Genomic DNA, 19396 nt, shown 5'->3' with positions numbered 1-19396 from the left:
CAAGCCAGTAAGTGGGTAACATAATGCAGGAAATGCAAAGACATTATGACTGGATTATCAACATTTTCCTCAGATTTATAAAATTACGAAGAATTACAATATATGACTAAGATTACAATATATTCACTTACTATGTACCGAAGAATGAATTTCCAAGGCCTCCGCCATTTCTGACAATGTCAACAAACACGTCATAACTCGTGAACTCGTGAATAATGTTTTTATAGCATCAAATAACTTATTAAAACCAAACTTAACACTTGAACATACATTAGCGTGATACCTAAGATGACAGAAACCATCTTTAGGAGAAAATTTGAGGTGTACTTTGACTTTTTAGTTTGAACCATGTCCCATCCACTAACACGGAGAGGGTGGGGTTTATGACCTATACTGCAGCCAGCCACCATCACTTTTGGGGAGCTGTCATGTCGTCCATCTTTATATACAGTCTATGTCGTAGGCCCATGAAATGCTTGTTTTCTTTATTATACCCATATGAGCTTTAAGGCATGGTCATAAATGCCCGAAAGCAGACGAGTGACCATTACCAATATTTTTGGACCATAGGAATAACATGGATGAATTTTGAAAATGGCGTAGTTCCCCTTTAAGCCAACAACTGACAAAGAGTGCAGTCGAGCGCCCAAAAGCAATCCCTTCTTAACTAAACTTCTGCTGCCACTTTGCTGCTACGACAAGGTCGGCATATTCTGTCATCCTAAAAAAAACAAAAAACGAGATATGATGTCTAAAGCAGACTGAAAATAAATAGAATACGCTTTTATCACCACTAAGACAGACTACTGCAATCGACCTTTTCTTACTTTACCCAATAAAACTAAGGCAGCGTTCAGACTCACACGAGCACTGCTTGGAAAAATGCAGCATCCTCGTTCATTTCAATGAGACTGTCTGTGTGCCAGATCAGGGGGCTTCCAGCAAAAAAAGAAATAGCAGGGTTTTCGGGAAAAATGTTGCAATGTAATGTGACAAAACACTGCATTGGCCAATCAAATACATGTAAGCCCGCATTCCTGGTAAATGTGAGCGCTGTATTTCCACTGTTTACCTCATGATCTTGGCAGCAGACGATCAACTGATTGCCGCCATGATAACTCTACACAGTGTTTTAGCGTCTCAACCTCATCTATAAATAGGGATGTCCTGACGCAATCCTTTAGATCAGTACTGGCGCCGGTCCTTATTAAAGGTGCCAAATACGAGTTTGGGAGCATTTCTGTTGCCTCCGCACGGCCCTCAACATGTCGGCTGCTACGCTCCTGCGACCGACGGCGTTATCAGCTGTAACCACCGTATGAGAGCAGTGCAGAGCAGCGGTCGTGCACTAGCCAGTGGGGCACGCTCAGATGCAGGAACATGCACTAAAAGGCATGCGCGGCCGGCCCTGCGATGTAAACAAAGCACAGAGAAGCTCTGATTACAACACACACACAGAGGGAGAGAGACTTCATCCTCTGCTCAGGTAGACATTACTCCTCTATATCTTTACATAGGCAATAGTTGTTTAATGCTATATTAATGCTCTGGTTATCATAGAGAGCACCTTTAAGTAGAAACGTCAACGATCCAGATTAAACATAAGCTCATTTACAGCAATAAGCTAATGTACGTAAATCTGTTGGGGGGTTGTTTTGAAACTTTGCATAGGTGGCAGTGCAATACATTGTATTACGTTTAAATGTGCTAAATTCAAAATTCACAGCTATTGCCTTCACACAGCTCTCAACATCGCTAAAAGTGCAAACGGCAACAGTGCTGACAGAGCTAATAGTGTTAACCTGCGCAGCCAGCCCGGCTATGTCAACAAAGCACGTAAAAACTTGAATGGTTTGGAAAGAGACTTCATTCTCTGCTCAGGCAGATAGGCAACTATATCTTTACATAGACAATAGTTGTTTGCTGCTGTATTAATGCTCTGAATGTCGTATAGAGAACCTCTAGCAAAACTTAAAGGGGAATGGCTCAAGAAACTGACTCAAGGACTGACGTTACATCTCATTAACAATTAACTTTTAGCAACTCGGGTTTAAAACACTTGTGGAGGAGCCACGTTGTTTAGTGTGTTTCCCTAAACTGGACATTCTGGAGTATACAGTATTTCATTGTCTGAAACACTTTTATCTTTTATTGCAGTGCTGTTTTTGTTCTGAACGCCCAATGAAAAGATTAGTGGCGACCAATGCAGCCTGATCAAATACTTTGCATCAGCTCATCTCTGTTTTGTCCTTGAATTGAATTACACACATCAAAGACTATGCAAAAAAACACTGCACTTGCAGAAAGACAAAGAAAAACACAAACATTTTCAGAACACTAACTGGTCTTGATACACAGAACCGCAGTCCCACTCCACTGTTCAAGCCAGTGTACCACATCGTAATTCATTTCCTCATAGCAGGTTTCTCAATCCATCTTTGTAAAAAGCTGAAACCTGACACTGAAGCATTCTGTCCACTACTGTACTGGTTAGTAGGCCTAGTAGACATCAGTAGATAATGAACATTTGTTAGCATTCACTGTTTACAAAAAGGAAACACGCCCCAGCAGTGCTTCTGTCTGCTCGCCCCAGGAGAGACTGTCATGGTTTGATTTGATTATTCTGGAGAGGAATGCTGCTAGCGCCACAACAAAAATGCATCTCATCTTATTTTCTATTTCCCCGCAGAGCAGATACCAAAAGCAGACCGACTTTTCCATCATCGCAGGCTTCTGAAAGGGACGATTGTTCGGATTTTATCCAGCTACACGGAGCCCCCCCAAGACCTCTAGGAGAAAAAAATTATTAATTCGTGCCCTCAAGTAAGTAATTCGTTCCCTCGAGTTAGGTATCTCGTTCCCTCGGGTTAGGTATCTCGTTCCCTCGAGTTAGGTAACTGGTTCCCTCGAGTTAGGTAACTGGTTCCCTCGAGTTAGGTAACTGGTTCCCTCGAGTTACTTCATAGTGCACTTCCTTCCATAGTAAGGTAGACAACGAGCTACAACTTCATTTTGATCAACACATAACATTTGTCTCTATGTGCAGCCGGTGGTGAGACGAGCTGTCAGGGACCGTCTACAAAGTGCAACGCCGAAAAGAGAAAAATATTCAATAAATTCAGTATTATACAGTGTAGTACCACCAAATTTACTTCACACATCAATGATTTCCTCATAGTTGTACTACAACACTTAGTTTGGAAAAATATGCTTTTGCATAATTTAAGTGAATTTTTAATGGGAAAAATATTCAATAACTTCACTTTAATAAAGTGTAGTGTCACCAAAATGTCTTAATTAGTTGAATAAGTATAATCAGGAAGAGACCATTGATGTGTGAGGTGATTTTGATGGTACTACACTGCATAATACTGAAGTTATTGAATGTTTTTCTCTTTTCAGCGTTGCACTTTGTAGACGGTCCCTGACCACTCGTCTCACCGCCGGCTGCACATAGAGACCAATGTTATATGTTATGTGTTGATTAAAATTAGGTTGTAGCTCGTTGTCTACCTTACTACGGTTAGAAAGAGACGTCGTTTGTGTTAAAACAACGTTTCTGTTATGAGTTATTGATCCAGGAAGTTTGAATCTGTCAATATCTTTCCAACTTTACCGAAGTACATCATCTAGGGGGGCTCCGTACATCAGCAATGCGTGGACTGTCAGGAATGATTGGAAGAAGTGCTCTATGAAGTAACTCGAGGGGACGAAATACTGACTCAAGGGAACAAGTTAATAAAAGCTTTCCCCTGGGGAGGCTCCGTACAGCTATTTATCACAATGAAGTGAAAATAAAAGTGAACTGAGTTTGAGCAATAACAAACATTTGCCTTTGTCCATAAGCTGTAGTTTTAAGAACCTGTCTGGTCACTTCTGTGGTTCCATTACAGATTATGTTATTAAGCCAATAATGCAGCAGTGACAACAATTCACAACGGGAAAAAAAAGAAGCTTAAACTACAGTTACCGCCTTGCGGTTGTATGTCTCCGCCAACCAGTGAAGTTGTACATTCATGGCTGTCCTAAATGCCACGCATGTGAATTCTTGAGTTATGGCCAAAAATGTGTTTTGTGAGGTCAGAGACAGTGACCTTGACCTTTGCCCACCAAATTCTAATCAGTTAATCCTTGAGTCCAAGTGGACGTTTGTGCCAAATTTGAAGAAATTCACTCAAGGCGTTCCCGAGGTATCACGAGAATGGGACGGACGTGAGGTCACAGTGACCTTGATGTAATCGGTTCATCCTCGATTCTAAGTGGATGTTGTAGTGTTTTGGGCAGTGCTTGAAGTGGAAAACAATTAGCGCCAGTACTCTCTTATTCACATGTTGGCATGTGTATCGACAATCTCTTGTGACTTTTTCCTTTTTATTCATTATTTATTTAAGCATGGTATTCTGTGTCTGTGTTTTTCAGACAGCTGCTGGTTTACTCTGGAGCAGGGGTCAGCAACCGTTACTATCAAAAGAGACATTTTTGGCCCAAAAAATAAATAAAAAAATCTGTCTGGAGCCGCAAAACTTATTTGAGCCTCATAACGAAGGTAACACCGCCTATTAAGTCTAATGCAGTGAGGACTAAAGTGCAAACGAGAGGCGGGACATTGAAGAATCGTCTTGAGGAGATTTGGCTGGAAGCTCTTTTCAGCAGGAGCTTACAGTGTGTTTGTTCTGGAAATGTCTTTCAATTACTTTCTTTGTTGTTTGCTAATTTTTCGCTGCAGAAAGCAACCAAATCTGTCCACGCACTATTAAATTCTCCATTTTCCTCCAAGATTTTCTTTTTTTGGGATTTAGAAACCAACTGTAGCTAGGGAAAGTCAGGACTCATGGCCAACACTATTGAGGATTGGCAAAATTAGAGGATAAGTGACGGGCCGTAGACGCACGCAGGCTATGACACACAGTTTAGTTTACTGAAACTTATTTTATTATTCAGTGTAAAGGTTAGGGATGCACCGATTCCACTTTTTCAGTATGCTACACATTTTTGCAATTGGAGATTTAAGAATCACTCCAGGCCTACAACAATGATTAATTAAAGTTAAAATGTAAAAAAAAAGAACCATTACTCATTTCTATATTCTTTTTTTGTCAAAGCCACAGGGAGCCACTGGAGAGGGGCTAAAGAGATGCAGGTTGCTGACCCCTGGTCTGGAGGAAACCAGCCTGCAGACTTGGGGATTGAAACTAAACAGGCTTGAACACGCAAAATCAGTGGTTTGCTCCTTTAAGCTCAGTCAAAACAGTTCCCCCCCCATGACTCGAGTTAAAAAAACTAAAAAAATGTGGCTTATTGCTGGCAAAAAAGAGGAACTGTGAATATGTAACATCTTGTCAGCAGTTGAAAGTCCAACCAAGGGTGAAATATTAATGTGCAGCTTGTGGTTATGAAAATACTCCTACATGTTAAACTCCAGCCGGTTTGCTCAGTGTTACTGAGAGTGTTTGCACAGTGTCAGTGACAGCGTTGGCACCATATGGCCCGTAGCCTGCTTCCAGGTGAACATGTTACACTGGAAACCAGAGACCCTTACATAACAGCCCAGCAGCCTGTCAAAGGGGCCACATTCTTCCTGTAGCTGCAGTATCTGAGAGGACTGGCTGAGTGGCATGCTGACTAGCCCTCAGGCTGCACACCCCCCCACACCACCACCAACACCACAAATACTACAGACCCAAACTCAAGTTCTAGCTGGAAGCCATGTGAAAGTATTATACATGGTTTATCACAAAAACAAATGAGTTATTCTGTTAACTTTGTGGTTCGATGCTATATTATATATATATATATATTTTATTTATTCATAATAATTTAGCAACAATCAGAGGCAAATCCATGTCTTCAACTATCAGTTTAAAGCTAGGGCTGGTAGTGTTTTTTTTTGTTATATTTGTTGAAATTCTCATTACATCCTGACAGCGATCAATGAATCAAATGCTCTGACAAAAGAAAAAGTGGTATCTGTGGCTGTCGCAGAACTCTAATAAGCCCGTCCAATCATCTTGCATAGGTACGACGGCTGTAGTAGCCTAGCCTACTACTACTACTACTACTACTACTACTACTACTAATAATAATAATAATAATAATAGCCTACAGCTACGTTAAATTCAGTTTTTTTGTTGTGCTACTCTACCACCTACTAGTTACTACCCGGTTGTTAGAGATTTTAATTAACGTACGTTACATTAACGGAATGCATGAATACATTCACGGTACAGGCTTTACAGCATACAGCCCATGGGTGTATTATAAGACTTGAATTATGAATTACAGCCAATATATCCATTATTACAGCTGCATACAGCTAGCAGGAAGCTGGCAGGCAGAACCAGAAACCCGGATATGTAACATGATATGCGTGCAGGGCGGCGCAGTCTCGTGGGTCTGATGCGCGTTCATTATGCCGAGGAAAATAACTCTGGATTCAGTTATTAGTTCATTTTACAACTTTAAAAACTTAATTTTTTAAATAAGGACTATTATAATGTTCATACTGGGAAGTTGATTCACCACAAAGAAAATCATCCGCTGAGTTACAGACGTCTCTTTCCCAATGTAAGTCTATGGGGAAAAGTCTTTTTAGGCCCAATGGCATCACGTGACGGACACGGAAGTTGTAGTACCACCGTTTGGCTGCTACGAAAGTTGGGATCGACGACCGCCGCTCTTCCTGGGGGCTTGGTACCCACGAGTCTCCCCTTTACAGACATGCCCACTTTATGATAATCACATGCAGTTTTGGGGCAAGTCATAGTCAAGTCAGCACACTGACACACTGACAGCTGTTGTTGCCTGTTGGGCTGCAGTTTGCCATGTTATGATTTGAGCATATTTTTTATGCTAAATGCTATGAGGGTTTCTGGACAATATCTGTCATTGTTTTGTGTTGTTAATTGATTTCTAATAATATATACATACATACATTTGAATAAAGCAGCATATGTGTCCACTCCCATGTTGATAAGAGTATTAAATACTTGACAAATCTCCCTTTAAGGTACATTTTGAACAGATAAAAAAATTATTAACTATGGACATGTCATGCTATTAATCGCGATAAATATTTTCGATTGACAGCCCTAATCTAAATCCAGATAAGATAGATTTCACCTTACATCTGGCATCAGAATTCATAAATAACACAGATTTCACTTTTTAATATGTTAAAAAGTTTTTAATAAATCCCAATTCTTTTTTTTTTTTGATGAAGTAATAAAAACATCCCCTCCGAGGAGAGAAAGAGTTCCTTTTCCACTATGTGATCTTCTTGTATGTATTGTGTGTTAATTCTAAAAGCTGCATCTTCACATCACAAGCAGGATATTGAGAGTGTTACATTTAGAGGATAATGAAGTGTAAAGCTATAGCTGTCTCTTTGTTTATTCACAAGCTTAATGCTTCACTCAAGACAGTCAATGGAGCATTTAACATTCCTTTATACAGCACTGGTAGTTAAACAAATACAAATGAAAGAAACAGCCGGTCCAGTAGTCCCATTAAAGACAATATGTACCACACAAGAGAGAGCTACATTCTCTAAATGGAATACTTACCTGACAGCCACTTTACAAATCAAACTATCATGTGTTTTCTTCTCACTACCAAAATGAACATCAGTGAAAAGTGTTTGAATAGTAAATGTGTGAACTCTCAGTGGATATCCTGTGTAAAATCTCAGCAGGTAGTCGTAAAGGAACAGTTCACATTAAGTTTAGTTTTGCAAATTAATACGCTTAGAGTATATTGTTCTTCCTGGGAGTGAGATGAGAAGATTGATACCACTCTCACATGTCTGTGCGTTGAGCATGGAGCTTGCATCAGGACATTGTTAGCCTAGCTTAGCATAAAGACAGGGTGTATTAGGAAACAACAAGCCTGGCTCTGTCCTAAGTTGTAAAATACACCTATAAACATAACTGTAACAGGAAGACGTATAAATACCACAACGACATTCCACTTGTCATGAGTACGCATTTTAGCCTCTTCGCGAGTCATTTGTATGCCACGCAAACGTCCGGAGTTAGGTTTAGGCAAGAAATCCACTAACTTAGGGTCAGGCAAAAAAAAACACTTAGTTAGGGTAAGGGAAAACGTCATAGTGGGGCTTAAAATAAGTATGTAAACTTAGATACGGAGATACTAAAATACGTACGAAAATAACGGAACCCAACTACGGAAAACACGTCACAAACATCAATAAAAAACATGTGACAATCGTCATGTGACAAACATAACAACGGTCTCGAACACGGGTCTCCTACTTAAAAGTCCGCTGTTTGTTGGGCCCATCCACCTCACCATAAGTGGTCTTTCCTGCTTTTTATACTACGTCACTAACTCTTACCGTAGCATTTATACGCGGATGCGTTTACATTGTCCTCAGTACAGGATACATGGCGTACAAATGACACGCGGAAATCAATAAAGGCGTACTCATTGCGCGCTAAACGCCTTGCGCATTATCGTGGCATTTATACGCCTTTTCGTGTGAACGGGCTGATAAAATGGTCTTATTTATACTAGCTTTCTCGTTTGTCTAACCTGCGCACAAACAGAAAAAAACAAACCCCGAACTGCCATTTTTACATTTCTGCCTGTGTGTGGATTAGTGCGGATTAAACAAATGAGACACAGCCTGTTATAATTAGTGATCTTTAGGCACATTTTTCCCCTTGGAAAGGACCAGGCCAGCTGTTTCCAGTCTTTACGCTAAGCTAGGCTAACCACGTCTTGACTCCAGACATGTATCTGCTCATCTCAATCTCAGGAAGAAAGCAAAGTAGAATATTTCGCAAAAGTGTTGAACTTTTCCTTTATAATTAAACAGTGATCCAAGGCCTCAGAAACAAGAAAGAAGTTGCAACTTACGGCGATTTCCCTACAGGCAGACATCGATATTCCGGTGCCTTCTATTTGTTTCAGTGCGTACTCCTTCTCATCATTCCTGTAGAGAAGAAAAGAGAAAATGGGAGCAACATTACTAGAGATGGCAACAATTTTCTTTATCAGTGGCCTTTTCAACATCAAGTGCTCTGTTGTTGCCTGGAACTCTGCCCTGCATGAATTATTCCACCCTTGATGCAAACACAGATGCTCAGGATTAGGATCAGGTACACACTGGCTTAGCAGCAACTTTTTGACTATGGCTGCTCTTCTGTTTTTACTCACTGGCATTTGCCCTTGTGAATCACATTTGTGCATGAATACCAGTTCATAAGTGAAATGTGAGCCAGCAGGGTGGCTCACATTTAATCAACAGATATTGATTATTTGAGATAAGCAGCGTTCCGGCGTATGAAACACAGCCTGAGCAGAGAGCAGCGGAGAACCGGCGGCTAAAAGGAAACTATTTCTATTGAAAACAGTGAAAAGAGGCATGATTAAAATGTAAACACAATATGTGGACGGCATCCAACAACAACAACTTGATTCAGCGAGCAGCCCGCGCAGATCAAACAGGTCCCAGTGGAGCCAAGATCAAACCCACTTCAGCCTAATTTGCGCTGGAGATGGTCATGGATTAAGCGGGGCTCTCAGGCACACTTCTCTAATACTAATTAAGCTGCACAGATGCTCAAATGAGCTCATAACATTTAATCATTTAATTCCTCATATGAATTTAGTCAAATTCACATAATAAAATAGTTGCTGTGCAAAAGCTCCTCCACATAATCCTCCAGGTATTTCAGTTTGCAACAGGTCCGAGTCTGCTCTCTTAAAGGGGAACACCACCTAAATGAAGAATTCCAACATGTTATTTCCATGGCCGAGGAAACCTCAATAAATATTGGTGAACATGAGCTCCTCTCTCTCAAAGCCAGAAACCAGAGAAGTGAGTCTCAACCTTCTGACGTCATAGGGTATAAAGTCTGCAGCTGCTCCATAGACAATGAATGAGAGATGGAAGCTGTGTTCCTATCCATAGTGTAGCCGACATAAACAGTAGTCCCTACTCCCAGTTCAGGGAAGATCAGTTAAGAGAACTTCCCTCCACAAAATTCCTCCATTCAGAACACCCTGCACCCTGCACGTCACCAACGCAGACAATACCATGTGTTGGTAACGTCAATAACTCAGATACCTGTTGCTGCTAGTGTGGAGAGATTTTACACAACTGAAAAAAATTTGTTGAATATCTTCTGCCGGGGCCCTGAATTAATAGTTAGATATCAATAATATTATCGTTAAACTCAGCAATACTCAGCGACCAGCGAAGTCTCCTGAACACAACACCGGCTACGGCTTGAGTGCTTACAGCAGCTAGCATAGCCCTCGGCTAGCGCAGCCCTCGGCTAGCGCAGCCCACGGCTAGCGCAGCCCTCGGCTAGCGCTCAAGTGAGACACAATGACTGATGGGTAATCTGGCTTGTCAACCTGCAGCTTAGTGAAGAGCCGTTGCGTACTAAATAGCATGTTATTATGGAATTTCGGACGCAACCTCAGTGTCATCTAGAACATCTTTCCCCATTCATCGTCCATGGAGCAGTTCCCCACTTCATACCCTATGACGTCACAAATGTCAGTTTAAGCACTCTAGTACTCTTTTCAGATTGTGGAGAAAGTTGTTCATGTTTACTAATATTTTAGGATTAACATGGATGAATTTTGAAAATGGGTGTAGTTCCCCTTTAAGGCCTGACACATGAAGCCAGTCTGATGGCTGCGTCATCTCGCGTACTCCGCTTAAAAGTTGTATTATTATATATATATATATCTGTAACCGCTTATCCCATTCGGGGTTGCGGGGGGGCTGGAGCCGATCCCAGCTGACATTGGGCGAAGGCGGGGTAAACCCTGGACAGGTCGCCAGACTATCACAGGGCTGACACATGGAGACAGACCACCATTCACAACTACGGGCAATTTAGAGTCAACAATGAACCTATCCTGCATGGTTTTTGGACTGTGGGAGGAAGCCGGAGAACCCGGAGAAAACCCACGCTAACATGGGGAGAACATGCAAACTCCACACAGAAGGATATACTGTATATATATATATATATATATAAAATTGAAAATTTGCTTAAACAGTTGATTATTAAACATTGATTATCAAAATAGCTGCCCATTCATTTTCTGTCCATCGGCTAATCAATTAATGAACTAATTGTTCCAGCTTTTGAACACATCTCAAAGTCCAACGGACAGGAGATGACTCGTCACCGGTATTGTACTCAAAAAGAACATCGCAAAGAGAGATACGAAACCAACTCTCACCGTATGCTCAGAATAACATTTCATGTGGCTCTGTAAAGTTTTGCTTTGCATTTTCAGCTCGTCGTCTTGCTTGTGGAAGAGAAAGTGATCGCAAGGCTAAACAGCCAATCAGAGAGCTCTGTCTCACTGACTCCCTCTGATGCTGATTCAACATGCTGGAACAGCTGCTAAGAGATCCAACAGTGTGGGGGGGGACACACCACATGATCTACAGCCACACGCAGACAAACAACAACCCGATGGGTAACCGTCGCCCCGGTTGGTCAGAGCCCTTTAGCCCACTGCATACCTCTAGTGTGTGCCAGCGACACCAGCAGCACAAGCCTCTGAGATTACGTCACTGCGGTTTGCGCTTAGTCCCATCATGACTCTCTGAAAACTTGGACCGCTGTGGTCTGCGGATGCACTGGTGGCTGGCTCTTGGTGTGCACTATGCAACGCCAGCACCATAAACCTATGCTTTAAAAAACCCACCAGAGACAAGCAGCACTGCGACTGTCTGAACAAAGTTTACTTTGGACCGGAACAGACGACCCAACGTTGTGTGTATTATTATAGTACACCCGTAGTAGACCGTACATGACACATGGACAGGGCCCAAATTTAAAGAACTGAATTGAAAGCGACTAAACTTGAAAATATAATGAAAGAAATTTGTTCAGTTTCTTTGTTGTTGTCATTCAAAACAGTCATTCATTCTGCAATGTGAATGTATATTATTCATATTTCATGGTTATCAATACAATTATTCTTAAATAATAAAAAAAATAACATTATGTCCAAACAAACTGATTTGATGTATTAACCACACATGCTGCTATCTTCAACAATTAAAGGGACAGTGTGTAGGATTTGGTGACATCTAGTGGTGTGGTTGCAGATTGCAACCAACTAAGTACCCCTCTCTGCTCACTCCTCCCTTCCCAATACTGTTGTAACGCCATCCATACCATAATAACACTACTTTAGGAACAACGGATGTCAGACGGCAGCTGGCGGTACCACGGTTTTGCACTCTGCGGCTCACGTTACCGCAGTTTCACAAGCGTGTCGGAGAACTTCGGTGGCCTTCAGGTAACGTAAAAATGTGAAAGTCTCTCTCTAAAGCCAGTGTTTGGTTTATCCGTTCTGGGCTACAACAACTCTCCTGATAAAAGTGCACAAACTAGTAGGGGTGTAAGAAGATATCGATACAGTATCGTATCGCAATATTATGTTTTGTGATATTGTATCGATTCTCAAAAACACTGAGTTGATTTAGAATTAATAGCTTACATGCAAAGATTAACACAGTCAATAGTTGATTTAATTTGCATATATATGCGCCCTCTCAGTGTGTGTGCCCTCTAGTGCTATGACGTTGGATGTTACAGGAACTGTGATAAATGGAAATGCAGACCCCACTGTTCTGATTGCATAAAATATAGAAAATAGATTTTTTGCATATATACCATGACAGTTTTCCTTAAGTCAGATTTAAAAAATCGCAATCTCTCGCCTCGCTTACAGTATCGCAATACATTGAATCGTAACCCCTGTATCATGATACGTATCGTATCGCCAGATTGTTGCCGATACACAGGCCTAAAAAAAAGTAAACTCCACTAGTCGTTAGCACATGCATGTCTGCAGCAGAGAGATGCACACACTGGTGCTTGTGTTTATCATCCTTACATGAGCACATTTCCAGATTGTATGCATATGGAAACACTCCATCTTTAAAGGTCCCATACTGTAAAAAGTGCGATTTTCATGTCTTTTATATTATAAAGCAGGTTTAAGTGATATATAAATACTGTTAAACTATCAAAACACTCTTTCCATGCAGATATACACACAGCCCGTATTCAGAAACTGTGCGTTTGAAACAAGCCAGTAGGATTTCTGTCCATTTGTGATGTCACAAATCTACAATATTTAGACCATTTCACAGTTTTAAACGTAAACATACTAAATATGTCCCAGTTTATTTCCTGTTGCAGTGTATGTAAATAACATCAGCTGAAAGGATATAAACATGGACCCAAACTGTTTCCTAGCAACGCAATTCCGTTGCAATTCCGTTGATATGCGCTAAAATGGAGCGTTTCAGACAGAGCGTGAATACAGGTAGATTCAGACAGATAGTGTGAGAAAAATAATGTGTTTTTTGAACATTAAAGCATGTAAACATGTTCTAGTACAAACCCAAAATACAAGCATGAACCTGAAAATGAGCCTGATATGTCCCCTTTAAAACACTGACAATACATCTTCACACAGGGCATACTTCCTTTTCCTGCCAGCTTGTACAAACCGGCTAAAGTTGCATATTCCTTAAGCCTTAGGTGTGAAGCCAGCAAACATTAAAAATCATGCATGTGTTATAATTCATTTCTCGAGCTTTATGCACTGGGGACAGAAAGTGGTTTGCTGCCTTTCAGTTTTCACTTAAATAAGCCTTACAGGTTAAGTTCTCTGGGAATATGTGATGCCCTCCGTCCCCAAGGCCTCGCCTGCAGCCTCTGAGATACAGTCCAGGCTGACAGCGGCTACGCTCCACATTCCACTTTTAGTTGTATCGTTTATTTTTCCATGGACAGACACAACCACAATGTTACATGTTACGAGCAGTAGTATAGTAACACAGTATTTAGGTGAAGCAATGTGTTTGTCGAGGCCAGAGCTTTGAAACAAAAAAAAGTATTTTCATCTCTGCAGTCAAAGTGGAGTTTCAATTTCTGGAGTAAATCTTGCTTTCCTTTTCAGCTCATTTATTGTGAAGAGCTTCACATGATAAAATAGTGCCTATCGTCACTATGTTTTGTACTGTCACTTGAAATTGATTTTTTAGGAGATGGATATATCAAATATCATCTCTCATGGTAACAACCTTTTTCACAGCAGACATTTTGACTTGCACAGGTGTACTTGAAGTTACTGTGAGAAACTTTAAACTGGTTGAAACAGTCTCCGTGTAGTAGTGATGCCTTAATATGACCTACATAAGAAAACAAGACCATCAGCGTGAAGTTTGGCTATTTCTATATAGTTATTTTTAATGCCTGTCATCGGGTCCGATTCCCGGCGAAATCACACAAAACGATGGACAGCACACAGGTTTACCAGAAACTCGCGGGGCCTCCGGCAGCAACCGACCCACCTCGGACAAACCCGGCTCCTCCTCCTGCCAGGAGCAGAGCTTAACCTCGCTGCTTAACCTCGCTGCTCCACCCGTCCCTGCGGGGAGCCAACACCGTCACCACGCTGCTGGAGAGCCAGGCCGTATTGCTGGGCCCGCTGGAGGGAAGGGAAGGCACGGGAGAACCAGGACCAGGACTGAGCGGGGCAGTCTGTCAGACCCTGCTGCAGTAAAATGGGAGGTTTTCTGAAGGGACTCTGGTGTTCGGAAACACTACCGCTTTTGTCCACAGGGACCGCCAAAATCATCACAAAATGAAAGTTCCTCATAGTAGTTTTAATTAAATGATGGCTGCAATCCATCATGAATGTTATTAGTTGTACCTGTGCTTTACTAGGGGTGGGAAAAAATTTACGCATCACGATTTTGAAATTAATTTTTTTAACGCTGTATTTGCTTCATTTGAGTCTATACGGAGGTAGAAGGAAGTTACCGCTTTTATTGTTGTAGTCAGAGTAGATATTTCCAAAGTAAAAGTCCCTAGAAGTGTATGATTAAACTTTTTCCCATGGTCTAGTGTTAAAAAAGTTAACAAAAATCGCAATAAACCGTAATATCGAATCGCAATACTTGTAGAAACGCAATACATATCGAATTGGCACCCAAGTATCGTGATAGTATCGAATCGAGAGATAGGTGTATCGTCCCTGCCCTATGCTTTACCTTCTTTGATAAGACATCATAAGACATGTCATATTACCATCAATGCACTGGGCTATTCCCATCACAAACAAATAGCTACAAGCTACCGCTACAGTATTAGCTACTTCCCTTTGTTCTTAGGACAGTATAACTGAATGTACAGGCAGTCTGAGAATGAATTTGAAAGAGCCGAGAGGTTTTACAACACCTGCATGAAACAATAATGAGCTGAAGTAAAAACATTATTGACAAGATTTTCCACCAAACTGTCTGAATGTTTTAGCCATCTCACTGTATTTCTCCTTTTATTTGTTCAGTATCTTTTAAGGAAGCCTTTAGCTACACTGTACCAAATCTATACCACCCTTCAGGATGTTATGACCTCACAGCATTAAACACAGCTCTCAGTATTACCGCCTGCCTGTGACCTCACCGTGACCTGCCCCGTGTTCACCTTTTGACCTCACGTCACATCTCTATTATCCAGTTTTGTAGAGGTGAATAAGACACTGCCTGCAGCCCTGACTCAGCTTTACACCTCAGTGAGTCAATGATGAACAGAGGAAAGGCTTATCTGAGGTAGAGTCATGTTGCTTACAGTAAAACACTAAAGATATGACAAATGCAAATCAGATCATTTATGGCTGGACCAATCCCACTTTTCCTCAATTCTGGATATTGACTGAGTACTGAGTACTGATCTTTCCTCATGTTACCTTTAATGTTACCTACCTTACACTATATTCTATGTGTAAGGTAACATGTAACTAACCTGATCAGTCACATCTGGCTGATACCCTTTTAGGATCGGGCAAAATTTTAATGATATCTAGGGTTGTCCCGACTCCCGAATACCATTTTGGGAAAGTACTGCTGCCGCACAACTGTACACACACGCACCTCTACACATAACACAGTGTTGTGGGATTATTCCTTATTTCATGGGCTATTTGGGGATTTATACATTATTATTACATACTTTTATATTAAAAGATTAAACAAAAAATGAAGCATTCGAATACTGATTTGGAAGTCGATTACCAAGGCAACAGTCGAAGCATTTGGGTCAGCCCTAAAGATATCGTAGGTTTATATAATTATATTATTACAATATTATAACAACAGTGACAAAGATTGGATGTGGATTGGTCACATCTGGCCAATATCTGATGATCCCTGTAATAAGGTCAATAAAGGCACCAAAACCAATCTAGAATCAGTGCATCACTACTTCAGACGTCGTATTTTGTTTGACCAGCTGCCAAAAAAAAAAAGATATATGTTTTAAATTATGAAGGGAAGAAAATAAAGCACTATCCCCCTGATAAGGGCACTGCTTACACACCATTTACTTTCCAAGCTGTCCGGTCAGAGTTTGGCAAATTTCAGTATTGCAGTGGGTAGAATTGGAGCAAATATGATTTTAAAAAAGTTTTTTATAAAACGGTCGCTATATCCTGACAGTAGTGCATGAGACAGGTAACCTGAAAATGTTCTTCTGTGTCCTCCAGTGCTCCTAACGTCATCTGCAAGATTTCACAGACCGGAGGAAATCAATCAGTCAGAGCTGATCTGGAGTCTGCCGTCCAGCTACTGTCTATGAGAGCCACGAGTCAATCACTCGCAAACTCTGATCAAACAGTCAAACTAGGCAGCGCTGATCAAACATGAATCAGTATTCTGTTACTGTAATGCCTATTTCTCTCCTCAAATGTTTTCAGAATCATCTTGTAGTGTAGTGTTTGGCTGTAAAATGAGAAAGTTTGTGACCCGGCAGCCATGTTGAGACCTGTTGAGGAAATATCAAGCACCGCCCACCAGCCAGTGCACATCCAATAGGAACGCTCTCTCACTCTGAAATGACCTGTTATTGGTCAAAGTGGGCTAGACTTTCTAAAGCCTGAAAACAGAGCCATGAGGAGGTGCAGAAGTCTCTCAGAACAACTTGAGTTACAATATGCTGAAAGGTCATTATGGGATTTTTGTGCCCAATGATGCCAAAAACATTCTGAAGCTTTAAACATATTTAACTATTAAAATCAAACTTCACTGTGAGTATTATTGTCAACTGGGGGATTTGCCAAGTGTGCTGTATAGCAACAACCAGTGACGCTGCTGGCTGTATAGTAGGACAGAAACGTGAGAGCATCATGTGTCCATCTGTCCTGTTGCTTGCTATGTGTACATTGTATTCCCACGTGCATTGCACTGTCACATCGCACATGCATGAGAGTAGCAGTGTAAAGGACAGATTGCATTCAACTGGGAGTCTTAAAAAAAGTTTGTCAGTGCACGGTGCTGCAAATGGGGAAGTAGCTGGTAAGACGCTGAAATGTCGCGTTTAACGACCAGTACTAGTGCGTGTTTGGCGGGCTGTCTCCGTTTGCACCGTAAAGACGACACCCGCCAAAACACCAGTAGCACCTAGTAGCTGCTTTACGGTGTTGTTTTGGGGGGGTGGTAGGGAGGAAGAGGAGGAGGAGGAGGGAGAGGAGGACAGAGAGGAGGAGGAGGAGGACGGTGGTGAGTGAGTGAGTGCGTTACATGAAAACAAAAACACAGAGCCACACAGAGACGCGGGTTATCGCTGCTGGGAGGTCCACATCTAGCACCCCGGTTAACACACAACCACCCCGGTGCCCGGTGAACATGCACCGTGCAGTCATCTCCCTGTCAGTATAAACAACAACACCGTCCACGGTTCTCTTACCCGTCTTTGCGCTTAGCTTTATAAACGTGCCCGTAGGTGCCTCGACCCACTTTGCAACCTTCATATTCGAACAGATCTTCTACTCTCTCTCTCTCCGCCGACAGCTTTGTTTTGAAGTCGTAATCCATTTCAACCCATAAATACGTCTTAATTTACAATAAAATAAAATATTAATTATTACATGCATTAATTAAATAATCTGCTCGTTTTATTCCCCCACCATTTCCTTGTTTGGGATTTTGGTCTGCTCCGCTTAATGTTCACTGGCTCGTTGACGTTTCTAATTGGCGCGCAGGGCACGCTGGGAAAGGTAGTTCTGTTGAGTAAGACGCCGCGGTTCGTCGGTAGTGAAAGGGGGAAGTAGGAAACTACAACCCGCGTTTCTCGCTGCGGTTTGTTGCACTTTGCGTACTCACGAAACGCTCATGAACAGTGGTTTGGGTTTCGTAGTGTACAAACACGGCTGGTCGTTTCAAAGAATATACTTTATAGTCTTTATTCATATTTAGAAATATGTGTATGATGCCTAAACAGTTAATGGTGTTAATGTCAACAGCTAACATACTTTATATCTTAACAGAAAATATATAAATTTAGGTTCCTCTGAAAATATTGTTTTATTTTCAGATAATGTTTAAATCAACACAGAGAAATTGATACCGCCCTCTTGGCATCTTCATTTTATTATTATTATTATTATTATTATTATTATTATTAGTAGTAGTAGTAGTAGTAGTAGTAGTAGTAGTAGTAGTAGATAGATAGATAGATAGATAGATAGATAGATAGATAGATAGATAGATAGATAGTAACTTTATTGATCCCAAGGGAAATTCAAGTTTACAGCATCACATAACATAAACCAGATATAGAAATACAAGGAGATGAAGAAAACTGTTAAAACTGAATATAGTGCAGGGTAACAGCCTTGATACACGACTATTAAAAAAGTGAATATAGCGCAGAAGAGACTGTTAAAAATGAGTATAGTGCAGGGTAACTCCAGTAGCTTAGTGCACTGTATGTAGTAGTAGTAGTAGTAGTAGTAGTAGTAGTATTTTTCATGAATGGCAATTTCCAAAGCAGGATATACCACAGATGTTTTGTTCTTTATTATTTGGTTGCTAAACGGAGTTACTTATAGACATGTGCAGTTACAATGGTACTATATAATGCCGATACAATGCACATCATAACAAAATCCCATTATTTATTTTTCCAAACCGGCTGAATTTATAACACATATCTCTATTCTGTCTAATTATATTAATTTCACATATAAAAACATTGTGCATTTCTTTATGTCAACATGGAGTGCAAACAATAGTGAATGCATTACAACGGTACATAGCAGGAATAAAATATTCAAACATGTAATACATATGTACACAAGCAAGACATACCTCAGAGAAGCACTTGTTTACATGGAAATTTGCCTAAACATACCCCTCGGCACAACACAAAGCACCTGGGTCAGTCCTTCATGCTGGTAGCCATCAGGCTCCACAACCAAGGCTGACCTTGGTTCTCATAGTTCATATGAGGACTTTAAGAACTTTAAACATGCACTATCTGCAACCATATTGGACTCTAACCACTGGCGCACTTTACATTTACTTTACACTATGCATCCTATG

General features: G+C 41.0%; 1 protein-coding gene across 2 annotated transcripts in view; it reads right to left on the bottom strand.

The window, feature by feature from the left end:
• The window catches only part of cdk19 (cyclin dependent kinase 19), an 84531-nt gene extending 66494 nt beyond the window's left edge, over positions 1 to 18037 (bottom strand). For both annotated transcript variants that reach the window (XR_012591468.1, XM_074616103.1), the window contains exons 1-2: positions 17760 to 18037; positions 8878 to 8953 (exon numbers count right to left, since the gene is read on the bottom strand). Coding sequence is in view for 1 of the 2 variants with exons in the window: in XM_074616103.1 (XP_074472204.1) it covers positions 8878 to 8953; positions 17760 to 17887 (204 nt within the window). In the remaining variant the exon portion in view is untranslated. The remainder of the gene's footprint in view (positions 1 to 8877; positions 8954 to 17759) is intronic.
• Between the last annotated feature and the right edge of the window lie 1359 nt (positions 18038 to 19396).

The sequence above is a fragment of the Sebastes fasciatus genome, chromosome 18 (assembly GCF_043250625.1).
Source record: "Sebastes fasciatus isolate fSebFas1 chromosome 18, fSebFas1.pri, whole genome shotgun sequence".
NCBI classification, from domain to species: domain Eukaryota; kingdom Metazoa; phylum Chordata; class Actinopteri; order Perciformes; family Sebastidae; genus Sebastes; species Sebastes fasciatus.
This window is presented reverse-complemented; position numbering and strand designations above follow the sequence as displayed.